At 37.8% G+C, this 21,206-nt stretch overlaps 3 protein-coding genes across 4 annotated transcripts in view; 1 reads left to right on the top strand and 2 right to left on the bottom strand.

Annotated features, from left to right (window-relative positions):
* The window catches only part of LOC131425194 (probable RNA-binding protein 19), a 28,384-nt gene extending 10,725 nt beyond the window's left edge, over positions 1 to 17,659 (bottom strand). Inside the window, exons 1-2 of the mRNA XM_058586856.1 lie at positions 17,536 to 17,659; positions 16,519 to 17,472 (exon numbers count right to left, since the gene is read on the bottom strand). Of these exons, the coding sequence (XP_058442839.1) occupies positions 16,519 to 17,472; positions 17,536 to 17,571 (990 nt within the window). The 5' untranslated portion in view covers positions 17,572 to 17,659. The remainder of the gene's footprint in view (positions 1 to 16,518; positions 17,473 to 17,535) is intronic.
* A 1,822-nt stretch (positions 17,660 to 19,481) lies between these two features.
* Positions 19,482 to 20,034, top strand: LOC131425193 (small ribosomal subunit protein uS14m). 2 transcript variants are annotated; one of them, XM_058586854.1, is made up of 2 exons: positions 19,482 to 19,640; positions 19,691 to 20,034. In XM_058586854.1, the coding sequence occupies exons 1-2, from the start codon at positions 19,578 to 19,580 to the stop codon at positions 20,012 to 20,014; spliced, it is 387 nt and encodes a 128-aa protein (XP_058442837.1). In that variant the 5' UTR covers positions 19,482 to 19,577; the 3' UTR covers positions 20,015 to 20,034. The 2 variants fall into 2 exon arrangements, with proteins under 2 accessions (XP_058442837.1, XP_058442838.1); XM_058586855.1 differs by having other exon boundaries at positions 19,492 to 19,640; positions 19,697 to 20,034.
* Positions 20,035 to 20,098: 64 nt separating this feature from the next.
* On the bottom strand, positions 20,099 to 20,754 carry LOC131425192 (iron-sulfur cluster assembly scaffold protein IscU). The gene has a single exon (XM_058586852.1). The coding sequence runs from the start codon at positions 20,688 to 20,690 to the stop codon at positions 20,238 to 20,240; it is 453 nt and encodes a 150-aa protein (XP_058442835.1). The 5' UTR covers positions 20,691 to 20,754; the 3' UTR covers positions 20,099 to 20,237.
* Between the last annotated feature and the right edge of the window lie 452 nt (positions 20,755 to 21,206).

Genomic DNA, 21,206 nt, shown 5'->3' with positions numbered 1-21,206 from the left:
TTAATACGTTTAGCTGGCCGGGCCCAATAAGACGGCAGTTCAGTTACAGCCAGCTTTAAACAGTTGAAATGTACCTTAATATGTTAACTATTTTGCTTTTTTACGTACCTTATAAGTTGATGACATGAAATGTAAATTTGTTAATGCAAATAAAAGTGTACTGACATGGGAACAAGTTTCGCTTAAACCGGCCACGCAAGTACAATGAGCAGACGAAATACATCCACTTGTTTGTACAATTATCCATGCCTCAAGAGGCGCACTATTCATGCGCATTGAATGATACACCTGAAAATCCATAGAACATAAAATAGAATCAATTACCAGTATAATATCTTTTCTGAATTCTTGTCGTACTTTACCCCGGACGATAAACATACTATTAAAAATACCACCCATAACACTTTGTATGTATCCTGCCTCAAATTTTTTAAAAGCTTCAATACTTCGCGTATTTTTTATATAATTTGTTCCAGGTACAACATGGTTCAATAAATACTGGACGACATGACCAACTGTAACACATGTCGGGAAGTCTCGATCATTCAGTTCAGCATCAAACGGGTCCTGAAAATTGATTATACTGATCTTTGAAATGTACCTAGCCCTTTCCGCTTCCGGTAGAGTGTTAGCGTATGCGGATAGTCGAACTACAATCATGTTTCCGTCACCCATTTTGGAGAATAGAAAAACACAGCCGAAACAAGCGAAAAATGATTTCAAATGCGCACGAATCAGGGTTACCATATTCACTGATTTTTATATACAACCACAGATTTTTCATCTGTTTTGCTAAACAGATTTTGCGTTCCAGATCACAGAATTTTTCGATATTTTGCAAAACTGACAGACTTTTAGAACGTTTATGGAGGATTTTCATAGATTTAAAACGAAAATATGCATCACAGATTATAAACAAATTTTTAAAGTTTAAACACAAATTTTAAAATGGCAGCTCTGGTATGAAGTCGCACTTTCAAAAATGAGATTTGTTTGTGGCGATGCTGCGGCTTTCATCGGTAGTCCAGTGAAAAAAAAAATTGTATACTATAAATCAAAATAAACTTGGAATGTAGCTTAGTAGATGAGCTATCAACCGACGTGGTCTGAATGTCAATTATACTAACTAGAAGATAGAAAACGGGTCCCTTACCCTCCTTCACCTTAACAAACATAAAATGATATGCATTTCAATAAAAAGTCCAGTAAATAATTTATAATTGATTTATTTAAACTGCTTAGAATACACGCTACTTTCACAATCAGATCAACTACAGTTAGTCCGTTCTGGAACCGCGCAAGTCTATTAACAGGAATAGTACTAGATAGAATCGAATATTTTTCTCGAATATACCCTATTACTCTCTCAACATGCACTCGATGACTTGTAATCTGTTTATAACTGTTAATTTCCGCTAATGAGAATTGATTTTTTTTTCGTAAAAAGTTTGGTATGTTCAACTTTGCCTTTTTGGTTTCTATTAGATCAGCTATTTCGAATCCCTTATCTGCTAAAACAACGTCGTCTTCTTCAATTAAATCTATAATTTTGCTTCGCATAAAAATTTCTTTATCGGAGCATCTGCCAGCAAATCCAGCGGAAATAAAAGCAATCGTTCCGTCTGGCTGTACGGCTATTAGAAACTTAATAGTTTCATGTTTTTTATAATGACTAAAATGCGAAGTCGCTGCCTTTAAATCTGACGGCGTTTCACAATACACTTCAAAGCAATCAATTATAAATATGCGTTTTGATCCGAATTCTAATTTAAATTTATCTGGCATGTGCCGAATGGAATTTGCCTTCGGGTTTGGTGAAATTGCCCATTTACAACATTCATAAATTATATACAATGTTCGGTGAAAGTATTTAAAAACCGTTGCAACACAAACATTGTAATCGTACGACAGCGATGTGAAAGGTGTGTTTAGTCTAAGCTTTGTTAAGGTCATAATTAATATCTGATCTTTGCTTAAGTTACAATATGCTTCATCGAGTGACGGTTCCAGATATTTAAACAATTTGTTTAGTACCGAATAGTCGCTGATGCCCGTGTAGTAATTGCATGCTCGGTTATCTTCCACGAACTTCAGCCCTCTTTTAGTCACCGCCAAACTGTTCTCCAGATCATAGCATCGGCTATGAAGTCGTAGCATTTCCGTATAATATTTTTGAAATGTTTCTTGTGGGTAGCAATTTCCTAGAAATTGAAATAAAAAAAATTCTTATGACTAAAATGCTTAGAGGTCATTAATAAACAACGTAAACTCAATAAAAAGATGTTTCAGAAATGTTACTTGGAATTGTTGATATTCATAGATAAAAAAAGAACCAGCAATCCCTTCTTAAATGATACGAACCTCCCACTTGGAGCGCGCAATTTTTCGTCTCTACAGGATTGACTGATGAAAGGGCTGCGTCATCCGAATCATTCTCAGTCACAGATTCAACGGCATGTCCGTGTTGAACGATGTTGTCTCCCGAACTACTTAGTAGAGGTGTAGCCATATCTGCCACTTCCATTGTATTGTATTCGAATGATGATATTGAGTTGCGACTGTTATTTAAACTTCCAGTACCATGACTAAATTCACAGGCAGTAACTAATTCTCTGTCCGAAGTATTAGTTCCAATTGGTTCTGTTTTGAATGCTATATTTTCACGAAGCTCTTGAGAGGGTACCCAATCTTTGGAACGACTATCACTCAATCTGGCAGGTTTCCCTTCAATAATTAAAAAATAGTACATTGGATTCAAATCATACTAAGAGGGCTTACCAGAAACGAAGTGTCGACTACAAACATATTTGTTTCTCCATTGGAAATCACTTGCGAAACCCAAAGCGCAAATCCATTTTCTTCTGCGTTCGTTATTCAAACGATTCAAGTGAATATCACTAACATTTTGCGGGAACATGTACAATCCTCCATTTACTTTAAAATTTTCGAAACATTCGTCTATCACACACCTTCTCGGCATTTTCAACTTTGTAACACGCACGAACAACAGCGAGCTAAATTTTTTGTTTGTTAACAGTACCGATATGTTTGTTTGTAAATAGTACCGCTGAACTGTCAAGGATGAATCCTGGTTCATTTGTGACGTCACGATAAAGAACCTAATTAGGTTTTTTACCGTCACTGCTAACCTCAATCGAATGAACACTTTTTGACAGTCCAGCAGTACTGTTTGTAAACAGAAATTTCTTTTGTTTGTTTATTGACAAATTGGATCAGACCATTTACGGTCCGTATCGCCTAAATAAAGTTTTAAAACATTTGTTCACGATTGAATGCGGTTCGTTTTTGATATTTATTAAATAAAAGTGACTAGTTGCAAAGTGTAAAGATGATTGTTTTAGATGTGCTCTTCGATTTTTGTTTAAGCTTGTTTGTAAACAGTACCGCTGAACTGTCAAGGATGAATACTTGTTCATTTGTGTCGTCACGATAAAAAACCTAATTAGGTTTTGCACGATGACGACACAAATGAACTGCCGATGAATCAAGTTCATCTTTGACAGTTGAGGTGTATTTGTTTTGTTTTTCGACTGCAAGTTAAAAATTGAAAAATGACGGAAAAGTGCCTGTTAAAATCGTATTCCACAGTGAAAATAACTAAAAAGATTGCGCTGTATGTGTTTCCAGCATCAAGGAGCGATTTATGTATGAATCTGTTGAGTGTGAGGCGACTTGCAATTTTTACATTCCAACGATGAACTTCTGATGAACTTTTAAACTGTAAACAAGTACACCTCGACTGTCAAAAAAAGTTGATTCTGTTCATTTTTGTGAGGTTATGTCATGTTCGTGCAAAACCTAATTAGGTTTTGCACGATGACCACTCGAATGAACTACCAATGAACTGCCGATGAATCAAGTTCGCCTTTTGACAGCTATCAGTGGTTTGTTTTGATTTTCAGATGAAGATTCAAAGTTCGGAAATGACCAAAAAGTGTTTGTTGAAATCGTGTTCCTCGGTAAAAGAGACTGAAAATAATTGTTCTGTTTGCGTTTTCACTACCAAGCAGAAATTTCTTTATGAATAGGTTAAATGAAAAACTGAGAGAGAAGTGAATTGAAGCCCTCAGACTGAGTGCAGGTTTCCGTTCGCTCTGTCAGCGGGGGACAATCCGTGTGCGTATGCGGATAGTTTGTGATTTGGCTGGCTTTCAACTGCATCCATATCGCTAAATTTGATGATCCTTCGTTTCATGTAAGGCAGCGTGCAAAATTCGAAATCAAACGATGAACTTCCGATGAACTTATCCACTGTAAACAAACCACTGATAGCTGTCAAAATTAATTCATTTTGTTCATTTTTGTGAGGTTATGTCATGTTCGTGCAAAACCTAATTAGGTTTTTTATCGTGACGACACAAATGAACAAGTATTCATCCTTGACAGTTCAGCGGTACTGTTTACAAACAAGCTTAAACAAAAATCGAAGAGCACATCTAAAACAATCATCTTTACACTTTGCAACTAGTCACTTTTATTAAATAAATATCAAAAAGGAACCGTATTCAATCGTGAACAAATGTTTTAAAGCTTTATTTAGGCGATACGGGCCGTAAATGGTCTGATCCAATTTGTCAATTAACAAACAAAAGAAATTTCTGTTTACAAACAGTACTGCTGAACTGTCAAAATGTGTTCATCCGATTGAGGTTAGCAGTGACGGTAAAAAACCTAATTAGGTTTTTTATCGTGACGACACAAATGAACAAGTATTCATCCTTGACAGTTCAGCGGTACTGTTTACAAACAAGCTTAAACAAAAATCGAAGAGCACATCTAAAACAATCATCTTTACACTTTGCAACTAATCACTTTTATTTAATAAATATTAAAAACGAACCGTACATTCGTACCGCATCTCTCGGATCGATCGGACGTTATTTCGTGCTCTTAAGCAGTGCCGTGTGTGTTTTTCCTTGCTAAAGGTTTTTTTCTCACACATTCGATAGTTTACCAGACTAGTGTAATAGTGATCAGACGGTGCCTATCATCAAAAACTGCCGTTATTCTATTGTGTATCCAAGAGGGTTAGCTCTTTGTTTGCGGTGCTAGTGATTGTTCCCGTGCGAAGGTTCCGCACACTAGCAGCAGAGACAATCATCTTGCTGACCTTGAACTGGATTAGTGGTGTCTAGCTAAGTATAATCCTAGTGTTTTGTTTTTATCATTCTACCCGTTTATCTCAACATATCTCAATAAAGCGTGTGTTTACTTTACTATGAACGAGGGCGGAGGGCGTCCTCCCTCAAATGATAATCTCTCCATAAAAATGGATGGCATAGAACTGGATAATTTATCTTCCCCTGATAACCCCTCTCGCACACGCGTGTGGCCAACCGGTTCTGCTGGGCCCTATGTGGTATACTTCCGGTCCAAAAAAGAACAATCACTCAATTTGATGCAAATATCAAGTGAGCTGGCTAAGTACTACTCGGACGTTATCCAGATAGCAAAAGTTCGAGCGAAAAAGTTGAAAGTTGTCGTGAAAACCCTCGAGCAGGCAAATCAGATCGTTCGCCATGAGGCCTTTACGAGGAATTACCGCGTTTACATACCAGCTCGGGAAGTGGAGATTGACGGCGTGGTTAGTGAGGCGAGTTTGACCTGCGAATACCTTCTGAAGAATGGGGTTGGCTGTTTCAGAGATCCTGCTCTTCAGAATGTTAAAATACTGGACTGCAAGCAATTGAGTTCAGTAAAAATTGCAGAAGATAAGACAAAAACTTATTCTTCATCAGACTCATTTCGGGTAACTTTCGCTGGATCTGCTCTTCCCAATTACGTCCTTCTGGGCAAGGTTCGCTTACCTGTACGCTTATTTGTCCCGCGGGTAATGAATTGTACCAATTGCAAGCAGCTGGGTCACACAGCCACCTACTGCGGCAATAAGCAAAGGTGCATTAAATGTGGAGGGGAACATGCAGACGAATCATGTGGCAAAAAAGCTTCAAAGTGTCTTTACTGTGGGGAAAACCCACATGAATTGAATTCATGTCCCGCGTACAAACTGCGCGGAGAAAAATTGAAGCAATCTCTTAAAGAACGTTCCAAACGAACTTTCGCAGAGATGCTGAAGAACACCATGCCACCTGTCGAATCGATGAATCTCTTTGATTGTTTGCCTACCGACGAGAATGATTCCGATGACCCTCAAGAGGGATCATCCTTTACTATGCCTAGCGGTTCTAGGAAAAGAAGGACGATCTCATCTCCTAAACTGCCTTGTAAAGGCCCAAGGATATCCATTGCGGGGACCAAAAAAATTACAAATACTCGAAGTGCTTCCCAAAAACCGAAGCAAAAGGCTCCTGGTCTAGCGAACTTAGCATCAGACCAAGAGTTTCCTGCACTTCCCGGTACACCAAAAACCCCGAGTACCCCTAAAATACAAACTGAGAATCAATCAAGTGCTGGAATACTGAAATTCTCTAACATTGTGGACTGGATTCTTAGAACCTTCAACGTCACTGATCCTCTCAAGAGTCTGTTGATGACATTTATGCCAACAATTAAAGCATTTTTGAAGCAGTTGACTGCTAAATGGCCCCTCCTTTCAGAGATTGTATCCTTTGATGGCTAATACATCGAACGAGGTTAAGGATGCAATCACTGTACTACAGTGGAACAGCAGAAGTATCCTCCCGAAAATTGATTCCTTCAAAGTTCTTTTAAATAGTTTAAAATGCGACGCATTTGCTTTGTGTGAAACCTGGCTGACCTCAAATGTAACCCTCAACTTCCACGATTTTAACATAATTCGCCTGGATCGAGATGATCCCTACGGAGGAGTACTTTTGGGGATCAAAAAGTGCTATTCCTTCTTCCGAATTAACCTCCCATCGATACCAGGTATTGAAGTTGTCGCATGTCAGGTCAGAATTAAAGGCAAAGACCTTTGCATTGCTTCCATCTACATTCCTCCAAGGGCCTCGATTGGGCATCGGCGGCTAAGCGATATAATTGAGCTCCTTCCCGCACCAACGTTAGTTTTAGGTGACTTCAACTCACATGGTACGGGTTGGGGTTGTCTTCATGATGACAATAGATCAACCGTGATCTATGATCTTTGCGATAACTTCAATATGGCAATTCTTAATACGGGAGAAATGACACGGATTCCTGCACCACCAGCAAGACCAAGTGCGCTGGATTTATCCCTTTGCTCGACATCACTACGGCTGGATTGCAAGTGGAAGGTGATCCCTGATCCCCACGGTAGCGATCATCTACCTATCGTAATTTCAATCACCTGCGGATTACGACCATCGGAGACAATCAATGTTTCGTATGACCTCACACGAAATATTGATTGGAAAGAATACGCTAATTCGATGTCTGAGAAACTCGAAACAACACAAGAACTTCCTCCGGAGGAAGAGTACACGTTTTTGGCTGGCTTGATTCTCGACTCCGCGATTCAAGCTCAGACGAAACGTGTACCCGGCGCGAAAACTAACATCCGTTCTCCCAATCCGTGGTGGGACAAAGAGTGCTCATCATTGAACGCGGAAAGATCTTTAGCATTCAAAAAGTTCAGAAAATATGGAACACCTGATAATTATCGCAATTACGCGGCGCTAGAAAAGCAAATGAAGAACTTAGTTAAAGCAAAAAAACTAGGTTACTGGCGACGGTTTGTTGACGGATTAACAAAAGAAACATCGATGAGCACTCTTTGGAACACAGCCCGACGAATGCGCAACAAAAACACCATGAACGAAAGCGAGGAATATTCTAACCGCTGGATATTCGATTTCGCTAAAAAAGTATGTCCTGACTCTGTTCCGGAACAGACGATCATGCGCGTCGCCTCATCAAACAGAAACGAAACACCTTTTTCGATGGTAGAGTTCTCACTTGCGCTCTTGTCGTGTAACAATAAAGCTCCGGGGTTAGACAAAATTAAATTCAACTTGTTGAAAAATTTGCCTGACTCTGCTAAAAGACGCTTATTGAATTTATTCAACAGGCTTCTTGAGGATAATATTGTCCCACATGACTGGAGACAAGTAAGAGTTATCGCCATTCAAAAACCAGGAAAACCAGCCTCCGATCACAATTCGTATCGGCCGATTGCCATGCTTTCTTGTATCCGGAAATTGTTCGAAAAAATGATTCTGTTTCGTCTAGACAATTGGGTCGAGACTAATGGCTTACTTTCAGATACACAATTTGGTTTCCGCAGGGGCAAAGGAACGAACGATTGTCTTGCGTTGCTCTCAACAGAAATTCAAATGACATTTGCTCGTAAAGAACAAATGGCATCAGTTTTCTTAGACATCAAGGGGGCTTTTGACTCAGTTTCAATAAACATCCTATCTGAAAAGTTGCATCAGCATGGTCTTTCACCAATTTTGAATAACTTTTTGTATAATCTATTGTCCGAGAAATACATGTATTTCGCGCATGGTGATTTGTCGACAATACGATTCAGTTACATGGGTCTTCCTCAGGGCTCATGCTTAAGCCCCCTTTTATACAATTTTTACGTAAACAACATTGATGAATGTATCAATACATCTTGCACGCTGCGACAACTTGCTGACGACAGCGTTGTGTCTATTATAGGACCCAAAGCAGCCGATCTTCAAGGACCATTACAAGATACCCTCGATAACTTGTCAACATGGGCTGGTTGTATTTTCAAGGAAGCGAGAACCAGCACAACTACAGCTTCAACTAGGGGGTGAAAACATAGCTCAGGTCTTCACATTTAAATATCTCGGGGTCTGGTTCGACTCCAAAGGCACCTGGGGATGTCATGTTAGGTATCTGAAACAGAAATGCCAGCAGAGAATCAACTTTCTCCGTACAATAACCGGTACTTGGTGGGGTGCCCACCCAGGAGACCTAATAAGGCTGTACCAAACAACGATATTGTCCGTAATGGAATATGGGTGTTTCTGCTTTCGCTCCGCCGCGAATACGCATTTCATTAAGCTGGAAAAAATACAGTATCGTTGCTTGCGTATTTCCTTAGGTTGCATGCAGTCGACTCATACGATGAGTCTCGAAGTGCTTGCGGGCGTCTTACCGTTGAAAAATCGATTTTGGGATCTCTCATATCGATTGCTAATCCGATGCGATATTTTGAATCCGATGGTGATTGAAAACTTCGAAAGGCTTGTCGAGCTCAATTCTCAGACCCGTTTTATGTCCTTGTATTTTGATTACATGGCTCAGAATATTAACCCTTCTTCGTTTGTTCCCAACCGTGCTCATTTCTTGGATACTTCTGATTCTACTGTGTTTTTCGACACTTCCATGAGAGAAGAGATTCGTGGAATTCCGGATCACGTACGCCCTCAAGTGGTCCCTAATATTTTTTATAAAAAATTTAGAACAGTCAACTGTGAAAAGATGTTTTACACTGACGGATCAAACATCAACAGGTCCACAGGCTTCGACATCTTCAATCAAAACATCACCGCTTCTTACAAACTCAGTGATCCGGCTTCAGTTTACGTCGCAGAATTAGCTGCTATTCAGTACACCCTCGAGATCATTGAATCCTTGCCCAAAGACCATTACTTCATTGTCACGGACAGTCTAAGCTCAATAGAAGCTCTCCGGGCAATGAAGCCAGGAAAGTATCCCCCATATTTCCTGGGGAAAATACGGGAACACTTGAGAACTTTATCTGGTCGGTCTTATTTAATATCCTTAGTCTGGGTCCCATCACATTGTTCCATTCCGGGAAATGAAAAGGCAGACTCATTGGCTAAAGTGGGCGCATTAGAAGGTGAAATTTATGAAAGACCAATTTGCTTCAACGAATTTTTCACTGTATCTCGTCAAAGGACGCTCGAAAGTTGGCAAACTTCATGGAGTAATGGGGAACTGGGACGATGGTTACACTCCATTATCCCAAAGGTATCGACGAAACCTTGGTTCAGAGGGATGAATGTGGGTCGGGATTTCATTCGTGTGATGTCCCGGCTCATGTCTAATCATAACACCTTGGATACGCACCTCCGGCGTATCGGGCTTGTGGAGAATGGTCTCTGCACATGCGATAAGGGTTATCACGACATTGAACATGTTGTCTGGGTATGTACCGAGTATTGTGGCGCCAGATCACAGCTAATTGACTCCCTTCGGGCCCGAGGTATATCACCCATGGTCCCAGTACGAGACGTGTTGGCCCATCGAGACCTTCCCTATATGCTGCTCTTATATCAGTTCATAAAGAACATTAACTTACAAGTCTGATCTGCTGAAGGGTTCCACAACATCCTCCTTCAACCTCGTACTTAACATCCGCTCGAACCTCCCCAAATGTCGTCTGTCCACCATCTTCATCGAAAAACTAACAAGATCTTTCTGCTGTCACTAATTTTTTGCTCCCCCGTCCCCGTCTATTCACCATCTCGATGTCAACTAATTAGATCTTATCGCTGATCTAAGTAGTTTCGCTCCCTTACCACCTTTTTCAACAACATAAACTTCTCTCTGTTTCTTTCCTTCTCTTCCACAAAATTCACCACCACGGAGAGCCGCTCAAGTCGATGATTATGCGGGCCATCAGCCGGCTCCCCGTAGTCGGGGGTGTTTTCCGCGGACCCACACGAACGAAAAGATGCGACCAACAGTGATGCGTACCAACGTCGTGCCAGTTTACTCCAGCGTACAAGATCCAGCCAGCCACTGCCGACCACCCGTTGAAGACTAGATCTCCCAAAGCTCATATGATGTGAAAATAAAAAAAAAATCTAGTTTAAGTAGTTTAAACATATGCCCTCGGCATCTTATAGCTTAACGCAATGTGCCTTAAAATATGTGATTAAATAAAAAAAAAAAACGAACCGTATTCAATCGCGAACAAATGTTTTAAAACTTTATTTAGGCGATACGGACCGTAAATGGTCTGATCCAATTTGTCAATAAACAAACAAAAGAAATTTCTGTTTACAAACAGTACTGCTGGACTGTCAAAAAGTGTTCATCCGATTGAGGTTAGCAGTGACGGTAAAAAACCTAATAGTGAAGAATAAGACATTCTTAATGCCAAAAATTGTTTGAATCTCAATTTCCATGTAGGGCTATTGTACCAATAGTCATCTCATTAGTAGAGTTACCATGTTATTTTACCGATTATTCGACTCTCAATCAACGTATTGTGACAAAAACAGATACAATAACTTTGCTTCGGCTCTAAGCAATATCGCAGAAGAAATAGTGTGCATAATTGATGTTATAGTGATGCGAAAACTCGTAGCGAATACACCTAATTACATGTTATTCTGCAAGTCAATCTATCGAACGAAGACAGTGATCTCACTCTAACTTAAGGTTTTCGTATGTGAAATGACTACAGAAGCTAAGATGAATGGGTGCACCGTTGCCCTACCCAAAATACGCCAAGAATAAATCACAACGAAGAAGAAAACCTTTTTGTCTTTCTCAAGCAGGAAGGTGATGAAGACGACAAATCTTTATTCACTTTGGAGAGGTTTTAAAAAGGCAAGCAAGAAACTTATGGCGTTTTCGTTTCTAATTTGCACCACACTGGTGCAGTGCTACACTGAGGCATGAATAAACGAACAAAAATGACGAAAATATAAACAGTAACCATTGACTACAATAAACGATTCCATTAGGTTTTGCACGAACATGACATAACCTCACAAAAATGAACAGAATGAACTTTTTTTGACAGTCGACGTGTACTTGTTTACAGTTTAAAAGTTCATCAGAAGTTCATCGTTCGAATGTAAAAATTGCAAGTCGCCTCACACTCAACAGATTCGTACATAAATCGCACCTTGATGCTGGAAACACATACAGGGCAATCTTTTTAGTTATTTTTACTGTGGAATACGTTTTTAACAGGCACTTTTTCGTCAATTTTTCAATTTTCAACTTGCAGTCGCAAAAAAACAAGTACACGGCAACTGTCAAAGATGAACTTGATTCATCGGCAGTTCATTTGTGTCGTCATCGTGCAAAACCTAATTGCACAGAGCTACACCAAACTTTTGATGAGTGCTACACCAGTGGCATCGGTGCAGAAAAAGTGTAGCACTGGTGTAGTGCAATTGGTAAAAACGAACGGTTTCAGTGCATCTTTCGCTACACCAGTGTAGTGGAATTTAAAAACGAAAACGACATTAAAAGAAGATTTAATTTCAGTTGAGATTTTAAATTTGTAACGAGCGCTGAGCTACTTTTCGTGTTATAGTTCTAAAACGCGGCCGGCTTTGACATTCCCTATTAGAGACGACAATATTCAATAGGGCAAACAGCGTGTGTGTTTTGAAATCATATCATTTCCTTCTCATCTAAATCAGAGTGAACTTATGTCGTTTTCGTTTTTAATGTCGTTTTCGTTTTTAAATTGCACTACACCGGTGTAGCGAAACCGTTCGTTTTTACCAATTGCACTAAACCAGGGCTACACTTTTTCTGCACCGATACCACTGGTGTAGCACTAATCAAAAGTTTGGTGTAGCTCTGTGCAATGGTTATTGTAGTCAATGGTTACTGTTTATGTTTTCGTCATTTTTGTTCGTTTATTCATGCCTCAGTGTAGCACTGCACCGGTGTAGTGCAAATTAAAAACGAAAACGCCATTATTTAACCAGATAGTATTGTCAATAAACTGCACGAGAAATGATATAAATTGATGAATTGTTGACCTTTGCGAAATATCACAAAAATGATTGATTAAAACGAATTATTATTACCCACAAATATATACAACGAAAGTTATTGTAGTCACTATTATTGAATTTGTTCACATATATAACGAGATGCGTCAATATTCTTTTGTATAATCATATAAAACTCTTGAAGACCGCATCAGAACGATTATAAAGGACTCTCTCGATATCAAACAAATTCTGGTTGATTCTTTGAAACAAACTGTTTTACCAATTTCTAGCAGGTAGAATAATTCTCGAAATCGTAGACAAATGAGTGGTGCACCGGTTCCTCACTATCTTTACAACAGCACAGTCAAACTCCGATAACCTATTTCTTATTCTAGGTGGGATGAATAGCAACCTCTTCGGAAATGAAAACAATGTTTAGTAGGACTACGTCTTTCTCTATTATACTCACCTGGGTGCATTTTAAAATTTTCACGCTTTAAAAAATTAATCCCGATCTGATTTTTTATGGCGTTTTTCATTGAGAAACACTGGTGGCGTGGATTGCTCTGGTTTTGCACTTCCGAGCAGAAATGGCAATGGAACACCGTCAAAATATTGCATTGCTGCTCGAAAGTGCAAAATCAGAGCAATCCACGCCACCAGTGTTTTTCAATGAAAAACGGCATTAAAATCATTTTCTTTGTTCGATTTTTAATTGTTTCACGGTTATCACGCAAATGTTGTTTGAATGGTGAAAAATACACTAAACGCTAAACAACAAAATTAGTGGTGTGATAATGCTGATAATTCTCTTTCATCGAACCAGTCAACATATTTATTTTTCTTTTTATTAGTATGATTTCTGACACTAATGTGGTCTCATTTTTGGCACCAATTTATTCAAATTATTTCGGGTATTTCACAAAATCATGCTTCAGCGTGTATGTCAAATATTCGGCAACAATAATACATTTGAACGCGATCATAGGTCACTGAGATAATTATGCGGATAGAAAAAAATAATTTGACGATTACGTCACTTGTACGATTATATATCCGAAACATGACGTGTCAACCATATGATATTTGAAATCGAACCACTGCCCAATTTTAGCCTCGAACTTTTAATTATTTATATCAGTTAATCCATATCCTTATAGTTTCCTTATATTACATTTTGGTGGGGAAAGGGTTCCAATCAGCTTTTTACAGCCCTGTCCAAAATGTATTGCCCTCCCCGTTAATTTGTATCAGGCCGAATTAGCGCATGCGCGCCATATAAACGCCTCTTTCAATATGAGGAAATTACATTGTTACCCAGCAGTTTCTATTATTTATTCATGTTGGTTTTCTTACCTTTGTTCATAGTTTCTATTCTGTTTTACCTTAATTCCAGTGTTCTATTCAGCTGTGATTCGTGTCTTTTGTTGTCATTTTTCACTCCGTACTTTTGCTGGCATGTTATGTTGCTTCCTTAAATGTAAAAGTTAGTTGTATGCAATGGTGTTTATATTCTTACCAAGATTCCTTTCTAATTCTTTCAGAATTTTCGTATTTCTTGTTTCTGTTGTTTTTAGTTCGTTAGATCGTGAATTTCTTGTTCCTCATCCAGTCATCCGTTTCCAAAAAAAAAAAAAAAAAAAAAAATAATTGTTTTATTGATCTTTGTAGAGCAGCTCATCATGGTTTGACGGATAAGAACTGAGGACATGCGTTTTTATTTAAATGATAATAACACTTGGGTTTAATAGTATTGCTACAGCATGTTCACATTTCGTTATCTTCGGTTGATCCTTGACAGTATATTACCATCCGCTCAGGCACTTTTGAACATCTGGTACACTGACTCGCAATCGAAATGTGTCACAACCAATTTAATACAACACACCCGAGGGAACGGTATAATGTATGTTGTACACACAAAAACACATACATACACACAGGCACACACGCATACACACATGCATACATACCTACATGTATTCCACAAGCACGCATCACAACATTGAGTTACTATTTCTATTTTAATAGATTCTAACTAAAATTTGTGTGCCAATAGTCATCTCATTAGTAGAGTCACCATGTTATTTTACCGATTACTCGACTTTCAATAAATTTATTGAGATAAAATCGAATACAAAATCTTTGCCTCGTCTGTAAGAAGCAATGGCACATAAAAGTAGTTCAGAAATGATTCAATACTGCTGTTTTAACGAACAAAAAAAAAATGCTCCAAATTTCATGTTATTCTTGAAATTAATCTATCAAACAGAGATAACAGATCTCACTCTAACTAATGGTTTTCGTACATGAAATGACTAATGGATTTGAGATGAATGGGGGTACCGTTACCCAATTTCTATCTCTTCTATTGGTCGATCGTTAGTCCTGAGCTGAAACGGTGGCCTTTATTACCGTTCTTGCATGCACTCACTCTTACATTTCATTCAAACATCATCTCACCCATCAGGTCCCAAACGATACATCCTCACAATACAAACTGGATGAACATGGTTTGACAGCTATCAGTGGTTTGCTCATTGGTTCGGTCATTATTATTTTATTATATTCTACAATATTCTATTTCATTCCACAGTATTCCATGGTACACAAACCACCAATAAACGTCAAAGATGGATTCGATTTACCGTTCATTTATTGTCATCGTGTGAAACCCAATTGGGATACGTTTACTGTACTTAATTTTCACTTCACACTGGTAATAAGGGCCGGTAGTATGAAAATAAAACATAAAAAAGAGCTCAGTTAAGCCCTGCCGGCCTCTCCAACCCCGGATGTTGGAGCGTAATGCAATCAACATCTTATTCAAGTCGTTCTATATATTATTCATATAATTCAATTATGAAACTAAAAACTGTAACGCATATCTTTATCAAATTGTAACGCTAATTGATTGTATGTGATGATGTTTGCAATACTGTCAAGCCCACCAACCAAAGGGAGGGATTTATATCAGTTAATCCATATCCGAGCAAATTGTGCGGTAATGAGTAAAAGTAGCACCGAAAAGAACCTAAATTAGCTTAAATCGGTTAAGCCATCTTCGTGAAAATTGAGCGGAAAAAACAATGCGTTTCGTCGGTTACATCACGTCACGTTACGTTACGTCACTCAAGGAAAATACCTTTAACAGTATTAAACTATGGAGAAATTCAACATAATGGAGTTTCACAGACATTCATTTGCTAGTCGTTTGCATTCGAGAAAAATGCACCGAACAGCGTTAAACAATGAATGTATTCCATAGAGCTATAAAAAGGCAATGTAAATGAGGGCATATAACGAAAGAGTTCTTTACGAAAATAACCCGGGTTGACAGTTTAATGCATAGGGCACTGGTCTTACAAGCCCGTTGTATGTTAGAGTCCCAGCCTAGAAGGATTTTTAATGTTAGTAGGATCGTAACACCAGCTATGCAAAGCTGTTGAAACAGAAGGTCAAGTTATACTTTAAAGTATATACTTTAGAGTATAACAGTTTGATATCGCTTTTGAAAAAAATATAAAGAATTCCGCTATACTAAATGGATTAATACAAAGTTTACACTATTTAGTCGAAAAGTTTTCGCCAACATTCTATTTGGTCTAAAATGTTGTACGATAATTAACTTTTATGGGTTTATTTGACACATCTTCCCATTTGTTGCTAACAGTTCATGTTTTCTTTTTTCCAGATTATTGATATTAAAATTCTTAATTTGTGTGAGATCAGGAAGCCTGCGCATATGCAGAATTTACATCAAAGGTAAAATTTTATCTTTGTTTATAATACATGACACCTTGCCACTCCTTCATTTTTTATTTCTATATAGATTTCAAAAATTAGAAGCGAGCACTTAGAAATTGGAAATTCTACTAGGTTTCTATTTTACATATTTCATTACCTTAAGTTTCCTAGTATTCACGTCGATTGGTAGATCAATGTCTGCTACAGGACCAAACTGTTCAAATAAATGTTTCAAATCGTCTTCCTTTACTGAATATGCAAGATTTCGGCAAAACAGCTTTCCGCTTTCCACTATGCTATCGCTGCAAATTGATTCCTTCTGTCGAATCCAAATAGGATGTTCATTCTTATAGATCTTCTTCGATACGTCACATCGTTGACGATCTTTAGCGGTGAAATCTACCACTTTAACCTGTTTTCCTCCGAGAAAACTTTTATCCTTCATTAACGCTTTCGTCAACTCCGCTTCCGTTTTGTAGCCCACATATGCGAATCCTTTTTGTTTTGGTGGTATCCGTATAGAGCATGGTTTGACAGGTTTAAAGAATCGAATCAGATCCTGTCGCTTTATCTGTGATGGAATATTATGAATTTTTGCCACGAACAGGTTTGTAAGTTTTCGTGGCTTTGTTTTTAGCTCTTGGTCATTTTCTCCTTCTATGGGACTTTTTTCTTGCAGATCGTGATTAGATTTAGTTTCTTTATTTTGTTGTAATCGATTATCCCAAACCACCGACACTGCATTTTGCTGAACATCAATAAACTCTTTGAACATAGGATCATTTTCATGCTTCTGCAAAATTTCATCAGCTTTTTTAGAGTTGTTTTTCGTAAATTTGGTCTCGTTTTGTTGCTTAGTTTGTTCAATCCTGTGTTTGCTCCAAGATTTAATTTCTTTGACTTCACTTAGAGACACACACGCAGCGACAGTTATTTTAGAACTCCTAAGAAAAGTATTATTATAGTGACTTATCGCTTGCGATGCTTGTATTTCAGATTCATATCCGATAAATCCGAAGTTCCGGAATTTGCCTTCTGGAGTATACTTTAATTGAACATCTGTTACGATACCGCAGTGACTAAAATGTTCACGTAATTTTGATTCGGATATCTGAAAGATACATAATTGCAATTGATATTTCACCCAATTCACCAATTAAAAGAATCATCTCACCCCATTAGGAATATTTTTAACAATAATTCGTGACATATCTCAGAGCAGAAAAAATGACCTACACGTGCAACTGTTGTGATTCCTTCGCCCCGCGCCAGTGCTTCCAAACTAAGTACTTTGACCAGGGATGGCATGTGAAAAAATTGAATATATTACAACAGGGTTGCAAAAGTCTGTAGATTGGTAGATTCGAAAAAATGTCTGCAGGCTTCAATTTCTCTATAAACGTTTACACAAAACTGACCTGGCGAGCAATAAAAACAAAAGGTTGTTTTCTGGTTTTTAGGTTCATTTTAGCATTAAAATCAATTAATATAGAAATGCGAGTGAAACGATGCTGCGGAATATCAGCTATTTGTACAACAACTCTGCTTGAATTCTCTTATTAGGCCGAATTTTTATGCTTTCTTGTGAACTTTCACAATAAATTCAGCTTTACCATTGACAGTTCAGTAGAATTGTTTACAATTTAGACTTTGCATAATGTTGAACACAAGCTACGCTGCTAAGATTCGAGAGCCTAAACCAGAGTGACGACATCTCATCCATAATGTTAGCAACTTTTAAACAGAAACCAATGTAATGTTGATTTCTCGAGGACTAGAATGTATAGCGATCGAGTACTATTTATTTTGGATACTTTATTTGTTATTTCCAGGCATTTGAAAAATGGTATCAAACCAAGTTTAATGATCTATTCTGAATAAACTAGATTTCGCACAATGAACTAAGATCAACATTACCACCTCAGAGTAAAAACTTTTTCCACAGACTAACAGACAGGACACTCAAATTAGATTCTTCAATAATTTTAACGGTCATTTCGAATATTCCTTTATTTGGGACAGTACTCACATGTGTCATGATGGCGCCACGTTACCCTATCGAAAACATCCTGTCTGTCATCTAGGCTGTGTTTATTTTTTTCATTTACCAACAGAGTTGCCATTCATACAGAATTACCTGTAATATATTGATTTGTATACGTCCATGCGAATTTCATGCAGGATACAGATTTAATACATATTGCCCAAAACTATATACAGAATTGTGGCTACTTCTCATCCTCCAACGCAATACAAAATCGAACCCGTTTTGTTACAATATTTACTTGCTTCTGGTCTGCCGCCGCATAATTTCTGGTGAAAACTACCAACACAATAAAAATTAGTCTAGATGAACAACGTTGAGTCAAATAAATGGTTACCTTCCAGCATCGCTAAAAAGTTAAATATATTATCAACGTAATCCAATAATTTATTGTGACGATTCATTTTCAAATATGTTGATGAAATCAGGCATCCCTGCAAGCAGCTGATCGGTGTTGACAAACGAGGGGAAACCAACTAGTAAAAAAACTTGTACATAACACAAGGGGTGTACAGATAGTAAATAGTTCGCGCAGTACAATATAGGTGGAACTAGTGCATCACGAAAAATTATTTTTATAAGTATTTACTCATACTGTCATGTCTGTTAGTCTGTGCTTTTTCTTCAACTTCTACTGTGATTTTTCAAATGAATTTGCACGTTTTCATAAGAAATCGTTGAAAAGGTGGAGTAATTAGAAATATAAATAAATAATAATAATAAATAACTAGATTTCGCACAATGAACTAATAAACTAGATTTCGCACAATGAATTAAGATCAACATTACCACCTCAGAGTAAAAATTTTTGCTTCAACTTCTACTGTGATTTTTCAAATGAATTTGCACGTTTTCATAAGAAATCGTTGAAAAGGTGGAGTAATTAGAAATATGCCTACCGATTTGACAGCTCTTGCTGAAAGTATCATCTCTAAACAAGCAGCGCTTCTACATTTCAGTTTTGCGACAATATGACAATAGATTTTTCGAGATAGATGTTGTACAATCAACTTTTCCGACAAATACAGATTTAAAAAAAATTGATGGCAGCTCTGATGAGTAAATTAATTTTCATTCGAAAAATTTCCTGGCATCCCTGCAACATGTTGTATAATTGAAGTGAATCGTAACAGACGGAGTTATTTTTCAATTTTTGATATTTCTGCCATACCATGCAATTTAATAATATTATTAATCTTTTTTCCATTAGTCGTCAACATATTTCGCAATATGGGGTAGTATTGAAATATTACTTTATTAAAGTGCTCTAAATTAGTATTATTAGTTTCAGCAAGTACGCAATAAATGGACCGACTGGCGGATGTTAAAGGATGCTAAACGACGAAGGTGTGTTGTTGAACATGCTAAAGATCGATTGCGAATCAATTCGTTGCGTAAGAATACTATTCTACCAGTAGAACTAAGAGAAGTTGCTAGCTCTGAAATTCATGCTTTTCCGCGAGATACCTCACTAGTACGAGTTAGAGAACGATGCGCCGTTACGTCCAGATCTCGAGGCATTGTGCATCGATGGCGAGTTAGTCGAATTGTTTGGAGACATTTAGCAGATTACAACAAACTATCTGGTGTTCAAAGGGCAATGTGGTGAATAAAATGTATAAATGTTAATATCATTTTGTCATTTTGAGAAATTCCGTCATCTTGAATAACCAAAAAAATTATTATATTAGCATTGATTTTCTACATCCCAATCATTCTTTATTGTTCATAACATTCACGAACAAAAATAACTACAAAGCACGAAGCGATTTTTTTTGTTTTATAGGATTTTTAACTTCTAATTAAAATTATTCTAAACTTCAACAAGCAATCTATTGTTTATTTTGCTTTTTCTTGTAGTCCTCCAATGCTGCTTTGATGGCATCTTCGGCTAGCATTGAACAATGTAGTTTCACCGGGGGTAAAGACAGTTCTTTGGCAATATCCGTGTTTTTAAGTTTCTTTGCCTCATCCAACGTTTTACCCTTAACCCATTCAGTGGCCAGCGAGCTTGATGCAATAGCAGATCCACAGCCAAATGTTTTGAACTTTGCATCAATAATTTTCCCATTATCATCAACTCTTATTTGAAGTTTCATAACATCGCCACAAGCTGGAGCACCAACTAGTCCAGTTCCAACGTCCTTTTCTTTTTTGTCCATAGAACCAACATTGCGTGGATTTTCGTAGTGATCCAAAACGTTTGCATGATATAGAGCAGTCGGAACACTATGGCAACGACGTAACTTGAGTAGAGAACAAAAACTTTTTTGCAACGCAGCCATTACTACTATATTGCGACTTGTTCACAACAAAGCTTGAAACAGAATTTCACAACGTTACCAGAGATGCCAGGTAAAAATTTCAAATATCTGCAGACAGGGTCTGTAAATCTGAAAAAAAATCTGCAGTCAGAAGTATGTCTTGCTGGCAGCAATTTCTCTATAAAGTATGACACGCAAAACTGACTTGGCGAGCAAAGGTCGCGGAAATTTCAAAAGTCTGTTAATAAAGACGAAAGTCTGTGAGAATTTCAAAAATCTGCAAAAGTCTGTAAAAGTCTGCACAACAAAAAATGTCTGCAGCACTATACCCCAAATCTGCAGATTTACAGACAAATCTGCAGACCTGGCATCTCTGAACGTTACTGGCAGAAATGTCAAATCTACACGGAACCGCAAATCAACCTAATTTTAAGTACATTCCACCCAATTTGGGGGTTTCGTTCAATAACCTAATTTTAGGTAAAGTGGCTCTAGGTAGTTTTCGTAAGACACGTGCAAAAAAATACTCAAAGATGA

Source organism: Malaya genurostris, chromosome 1, assembly GCF_030247185.1.
Source record: "Malaya genurostris strain Urasoe2022 chromosome 1, Malgen_1.1, whole genome shotgun sequence".
Lineage (NCBI taxonomy): Eukaryota > Metazoa > Arthropoda > Insecta > Diptera > Culicidae > Malaya > Malaya genurostris.
This window is presented reverse-complemented; position numbering and strand designations above follow the sequence as displayed.

Coding starts and splice junctions, on each gene's coding strand:
- LOC131425193 (XM_058586854.1), top strand. CDS start 19,578: ATGCAATTTAATAATATTATTAATCTTTTTTCCATTAGTCGTCAACAT. Junction 19,641..19,690: donor AACATATTTCGCAATATGGG/GTAGTATTGAAA, acceptor TAGTATTATTAG/TTTCAGCAAGTACGCAATAA.
- LOC131425192 (XM_058586852.1), bottom strand. CDS start 20,690: ATGGCTGCGTTGCAAAAAAGTTTTTGTTCTCTACTCAAGTTACGTCGT.